This window comes from Chaetura pelagica, unplaced genomic scaffold (genome assembly GCF_000747805.2).
Source record: "Chaetura pelagica isolate M959 unplaced genomic scaffold, ChaPel_1.0 scaffold207, whole genome shotgun sequence".
NCBI lineage: Eukaryota > Metazoa > Chordata > Aves > Apodiformes > Apodidae > Chaetura > Chaetura pelagica.
Genome location: NW_009953929.1, coordinates 3,779,514 through 3,786,496, shown reverse-complemented (window position 1 = coordinate 3,786,496; position 6,983 = coordinate 3,779,514). Strand labels below are relative to the sequence as shown.

At 35.6% G+C, this 6,983-nt stretch overlaps 1 protein-coding gene across 1 annotated transcript in view; it reads right to left on the bottom strand.

Annotated features, from left to right (window-relative positions):
* Nucleotides 1-2,711: 2,711 nt before the first annotated feature.
* RNF7 (ring finger protein 7) overlaps nt 2,712-6,983 on the bottom strand; it is a 14,685-nt gene continuing 10,413 nt past the window's right edge. Inside the window, exons 3-4 of the mRNA XM_010001671.1 lie at nt 6,445-6,465; nt 2,712-2,830 (exon numbers count right to left, since the gene is read on the bottom strand). Of these exons, the coding sequence (XP_009999973.1) occupies nt 2,712-2,830; nt 6,445-6,465 (140 nt within the window). The remainder of the gene's footprint in view (nt 2,831-6,444; nt 6,466-6,983) is intronic.

Below are 6,983 nucleotides of genomic sequence, written 5' to 3'. Positions count from 1 at the left end.
CAGGAATGCTACCACAGCTCAGAATTAAGAGTAGCAGTACATATAGGTGGTAGCTGGGGACCTAAGGGTGAAGTTGAGCTGAAAGCAGATACTAATTTACTTAAGTACAAACAAATCAAGAAAACAGCTAATGCTTATGGAATCTGCATAAGAGAGACCCATTCACAGCTCTGAATGCAATTCTGCTGTTAGAAGATTCCCTGATTTCTATGGAACACAAGCTTTCTCTAAAATAACAGAACTTTATAAAAATCCAAGTGAAACAATCTGATCTTCACACACATATTCACTACTTCAGTCACTTCTGAAGACTCTAGCTAGAATTATCCAGATCTGTCCCGCATTTATTAAACAGCATAGAGAAGTAGATCGGCATTAATCTGCTAGTCAATAATGGCTATTTAAGTTAGTGTTACCTACTCATCAGTTTGGGTGAGAAGCAAAACTGATTTATTTTGCATGTACAAGAAGTGAACAAATTCAGGATTAAAACTGGGTATGTATAAACAACACCTCTGCTAACGGAATATCAGGGTATGATTTGGAACAGAAGGAAATGTCACTCCTGTAAAGCTTATAGAAAGACTGGAACTTACACTAATCTTCTCTAAATCACAGAGAAAATATGCAGGACTTAAAATTCACTGCCTTATATTCTAGATGAACCTCCAATTAGTGGTTAATAAGATACTTAAAATACACACGTAGGTACAGACAAATATCAGCTGCTTTGATTTCAAAATTAACTTTCCTAATACTTCATTTGAGTTACATGTGTTCCAGCCAACACTTTGGAAATTTTTTTATACAATTATAATTCTCATCTACTCTTGTCATGCACATGATACGAACTGGAAGCAAGGTGAAAATTACTTTTGTACTTGCCATATTGACCTATAACCCACAGCAAAGTGAAGGAATAAGTCCTCTGATGGAACAAGATAGAATTAAAAGAGCTTAGAAGATTGAGCTGGGGACCAAATTTTGTTAGAGAAGATAGGTGGTAGACAAGATAAAGTTTAACATCTAAAGCTAAAAACTATTTCCACATCCAACCAGATTTTCTTCTGCAATCATTTTAGGTAGAACCCCTTTACACAAACAAAAAACCCAAGAGGAAATACTCTACTGCAAAGTAAATGCTATAGGCACTTCATTACTACTATCAATCCACTTTATATTAGTTTTCAATGTTAAAACAGACATCTGGGAAAATAACAACCAATGAGAAATACTGTGACAGTGACACAGAGGATTTTTTATCTCAGTGTGTAATGAGGAAAAAAATCTGTATTTAAAAAATTCCAAACATTTTAAAAACAAGATTACAAGCATCAAACACAAAACCCAGTAAATTCTGCATGTATTATTGACACAAAGATTGCCATTGAACCTACTTTATACAATGAAGATAAACCTCTTTAAGCATACTTAAAACAGCAGAACTAGATAGAAACATATCTGCTGAGAAATGCATTAATCTTAAACATTTAAATAGTTAACTTTGAAGTAAACAACACAATACAATATTGCTTCAATTTTGCTCAGGTTTATTACAATTTTATTAAGCCTGAATTTGTTACAGACTTAAAGTAGTCATTCAACCCCTCTATTACATATACTAAAGAAAAACCTCATAGAATATGTTCAGATTAACAGTAATTACTTTGGATATTTAGAGAAAACACAGTGGCAAGTATCTAAATATTTATAAGAAAAAAAAAAAAATCACAATTCATTTTAAAAAGATGACATATTGAGGATTTCCACAAAAACGTAACAATGCTTTCTCCCACTTCCAAAATATTGTAGCCAATAAAGTGATTCAGAAATTTCTATTTACTGAATTTTCATGAAACCACAATTTAACATTTTTCCCTAGATTTTATTACTACCTGCTTTCCTTGGGATATTTAAATTATCAGTTTTGTTTGCTTTCTATACTAGTCAGCTAACCAGCGAGATTTTTTATGCCTCCAGGTAATAGATATCAATATATCTGGATTAAAAGTACATGTCTCCATAATCTTTAATAGAAATATAAATTAAAAAAATATTAACGAGGTTAAATTTTAATACTGTGGCTGCAGAAATCACGTATAGAATATATTATATTACAGCAACAAACTTAGACATACAACAAAACAAAATTTTCTGAAGTCATAAAGAAAGCCTAAGTTAGAAATGTTTAGTTTAGTGTGATGGAAAAAGCCCATAGCAATACTTTACATACTATTCATTTTAGATTTTAAATAAGTTTCTAAAAAACTCACCAACTGTGTTCTTGTATACAATATTACTTTGAAAACAATGTATTTATCCTGACAGTAAACTATGCAGAGTATCAGACTTACAGGTAAGGTTGCCCTTTCAAATTAATTCATGTATCTATGCAAAAGCATTAAGCAAACTGTATTTACGGTCTAATCTGCAGCACCACAATTGCATGCACCAATACAATCAATTCTCAAATCGGAACAGATACATTTGTCAGTGCTTTGTCTCTCTCTTGTCGAAATATCTGCAGCAGGACTGACCATTGCCTCCTCCTACAGTAAAGAGCATCCAACAAAACCACACTGTTCTTTCAGCAGACAAACTAAATAAATCACACCATAGTTGACATGTTCCATGCTTTTGTTTGGGCAAGTGGCATAAGATGTACACTATTTCAACAAATTCAAGAGAAAAAACCTCCACTACCAGTGCTTTTATTTGCCTATTCTCTGGACTACCCAGTCCTGCTGGCAGAGGGGACAGCGATTATTCTGTTTCACCCACAAGGACATGCAGCAATTGTGGAAGGAATGATTGCATTCTCCCCAAACCACTGAAAGAGAAGAAAGAACATGTTCTAGTCACACTCAGCTGTCCAGTCAACACCTACAGCAAGGTCCAAAATACCCTTCTCAGATGTTTAGACCCACTACAAGCTTTAGAGACAAAATGGATCATCACTGATTCATCAACTGAGACTGGATTGCTATGATCATTCTGATGATAACCAGTCCTCTGTCATCAACCCTTTTATTTCCAATTATGAAAAAGAAATACAGATATTCTCACTTCCTTGCGTAAAATGACACACTTCTGTGAATGCATAAACACATTTATCAGTTCTGTCCAGGAAATAAGTAGAACTAAGTTCTTCACTTTCTCTTCCCCGGTACTAAAATATATCCAATGCTACAGATTTACTATCACACAAGCAGGTATCACCAAATTCTCATCTGAAATGCATTATTTTAGCTAGGATGTATGATATCAAGGAGGCACTCTTCATACAGTATAACCTTATTGGAATACAAGGGTATCAATCAAAGAAGTGTCATAAATTACACTTTTCTTTCTCTCTGACTGTCTTAAATAGGACACTTAGCAACTCAATTAAGATATCTGGAACAGGAAATTATCCTACTCTTGTTAAAACAATCATCAAACCAACAATGGATTAAGTTTGAGAAAATACAGACAGAAAGAACAACGGTATGGAAAGGTTTCAAGGTTGAAAGCAAACCTTCTTGAGACAATTTTCACTAATTCTAATTTAAATGTAATAAAGATTTGGTTTTGCATGCATTGTAATTGAAAGTATGTTTATGTTTAAACAGCATTACAGCCAACTCAGTGAAAAGTCAACAAACAAGCAATTGCCTCTACTAGAATTGAATTATGAATGGCAAAAAATATGCTTTCTAACCCAGACAAACGTTTATTTCAGAATAGAGATTTTTTATTGATACTACCATTGTCTTCTGGCATGCACTTCAGGAAAAAAAAAAAAAAAAAAAAAGTAGCCTTTTCCTAACCACTTCAAAAGTGTACATTATTCTCTCCTCAGCTATGCTCTGGGTGAGAGAAACTTCTAAGTCTCAGTTGCATGTGTTGACTGCAAATTTAAAGCTGTTTTGTATTACAACATGTCTGAAGTGAAAACTAATTTTATTAGTGCTCAAAAATAAAGCACAGACTATTACTAATGTAAAAAGATGACACAATATAGAACAAAACACTGGTTTACTTTTGAGCATTAAAAAAAAAAAATCAGTATTCCCTTCGAAGTTTAAAATGCACCCTACTGAGTGAAGCTTCAATTGAAAAACAAGCGAATGAAATCACTACATACCAACACAATCTTCTTGTTTGTTTTCAGCTTGACATCTAAGACAGGCATCTAAAAGTAAACAAGAACAAGACTCGATCTGATTCTCAGGATTCCATCTTAAGAATAGTTTGTCAGAGGAAAATATAAACTCTAAAACCAATTCACAAAGGTAAAAATCCCAAGTTTTAATGTCTCATTCAGCCCTTTAACACTAAAACACCTCCTAAACATTAGAATAGTGCACACAACAATGAAATATCTATCTAAAAGCAATCAGGAGGACTATAAACTGTCCAACAAGTTTTGTTTATTTTCCATTGCTTTGGTATTTTCATAACTTCTTCTGAAAAAAGCTTTCGCCATTTTGTAGATATAACAACTAGCAGAATTGTGCCAAGGCACTCAGGCATATTAAGACCAGAGCAAGCACAAAGCCAAACCCTAATTACAGGACTTAGCTTTTCAGATGTCAGCATATCCTTTTAAGGAAATAATACACAATTTTCATTTTTTTAGGCTGTAGGTCTCTCACCAGAACCTCCATCTTCTACTACTTTGTATATAATAATTTTCCTTAATAATTATCTGCATGTAATTTTCACAGGAGTGACATACACATGCAAACATATTGGTCAATTTGATAATATTGGACAGTATCCAAATATTTATCATCTTGATACACTCCAGTCTGAGGTTACAGAACTTGAGGGCAGGTTTAAGGCTCAGAAAGGTATAAAAGTGACAACCTCCAGGCTTAATATTGTAACACACACATACAGTGGAAAAATACCTCTGCCCTAACATGGGCTGCCACAGACATGTGAGCACATACCATGCACAAAAAAAAGTATTCAATTATTATGGACGCAAACACATCTTAAATCTCCTCCAAAGAAAATATAACGAGTTAAACAAAAACATCCTTCAGGTTAGACCTGGCCTATCTGTCACTAATTTGGACTCTATTATACCAGAAGACAGAAATATAACGTGCCACAGGAATTCAGATTTGAGTATTTTTACTTTCTCTGCCAGAAACAGCCAGTATTTCTATTTTAGATTCATCTGCCCAGACATTGCTCATTTTCTCAGGTAACAAAGAAAAATGAGGACAGAAACTCTTAAACAGTTGCCCTTTCCTTACTGAGATAAAAGGCACTGAAGTTGCCTCTTGTCTGTTCCTGTAATTTTTATTTCCACAGCACCTAAGGGCAAAGCTGCAGGGAAGATTCAAACTACTTCAACTTCTATCATGGTACATCAAGACAAACTGATTTGGGGTAAATTCAATACATGAGGCAGTAAGCTGTGGCAGGCTTTGTAGTCACTAGGAAAACAGCTTTCCTATCCTAGCCTCAGATTTGCAGTTTCAGAGAAGCAGCACAGAGAGCTGAGGACAGAAACCACTGCAACCACAGGAAGGTAAGCATCATAACCCTAGGGGTGTCAGTCTGCTAAAGCTCAAGCAAATCTAAGACAGTACCGTTGTAATCTTGCCCTTCCCAGGTAAAACCTGCATTTTGCTTATTTATTTTCTTCTTTCCCTTGTACTTCTGTGATCCTTGAAGCCTACATTGGTCCAAGGAGTTAAACCAGTAAAAAATGAAGCCAGCTAACACCTCCTTCCCTTGCAAAAAATGAAGCAAACTTTCAATAACTGCCAGCTTAAGTCTGGCACTGCCTCCAACCTAAGGTTACTGCAGACGCATGGCTCTACAGGAGCCAGATCAGGTCTGGCAGGGTCAACGTGAAATTGCTAAACTGAAGTCAATAACGATCAAGTTTCATGTTCTAACAATGTGGCTTGTTCTCCAGAAATGGTTACCAGATTTTTCTGCTGGATTCAGATGTAAAGCACTCCTTCAGTCTAGTTATGAAAAAATATAAATTATTTTTTAAAAACACCTATCTGGGTAACATCTTGTTCATTTAAGCCTTTTTTATAGTACTCTGTAACAGGATAGGTAGAACAAGGAAATACATCCCTAAAAATATGGCTACATGGCAGATGAACCCGATTTTGTACTTCCAGGGTAGCCTCTATTCACTATATAAAAGCAGACAATCTTCAAAACTTGCTTACATAAAAGGTCAATCTCCCACTACTTCAGTCTGGTCTACACCTTTTCTACTCTTAGTGCACCTTTTTGCCTTTTCTGTTTCTTAGACTGTTATCAGTAAAAATATGTAGGAGAAATGACAGCACTGCCTATTTTGTCTCACTTCTGTTTAAGCCAAAAACCGACTAGATTTGCAGAATCATGCTACAAAAGCAAGGTGTAAATCTTGGGTCATTTGTCCTTCCATACTATATCAAGCCCAACCAAGAAGACAGCTGCCTAGAATGACTCGGCACACTACTAAAAATTGGATATAGATATAAAATAGAAGAATTTTAAAGACATTTCAAAGATCTAAAATAAATATTGTATTTGTTAAAGACACCAGAAAACACTAATACTAGTCAGCGATGGAGGCTGCTTTCAGAGATATTCTCCAGATTTCAAAACCGGGTAAATTAACTCCTTACTTTTCAGAATTTTTTTGTACGTGTGTTAAACAGGACATGTAATTAGGCAAGTTCGCTAGAAGTATTAGAAACTCTGGATTAAAAGGTCTGGAAAACGAGTTTATACCTACATCCACCTCTGCTACTTAAAAAAAACACACACCAAACACCCAAAAAAACCAAACAAAACACAGCATCACACATGCAACACTTTGGTCAGGTCGCCTGTTAACTCCGCGCTTGCGGAAGTTCCCCAGGAGACAAGAAACAGACTCCACGAAGAAGGAGACTTTGAAACGCCCAGGAGAGCAGCCCGCCCCGGGGATGCCCCCAGCCCGGCCGCTCCGCGCCCTCCCCACGCCGACAGAC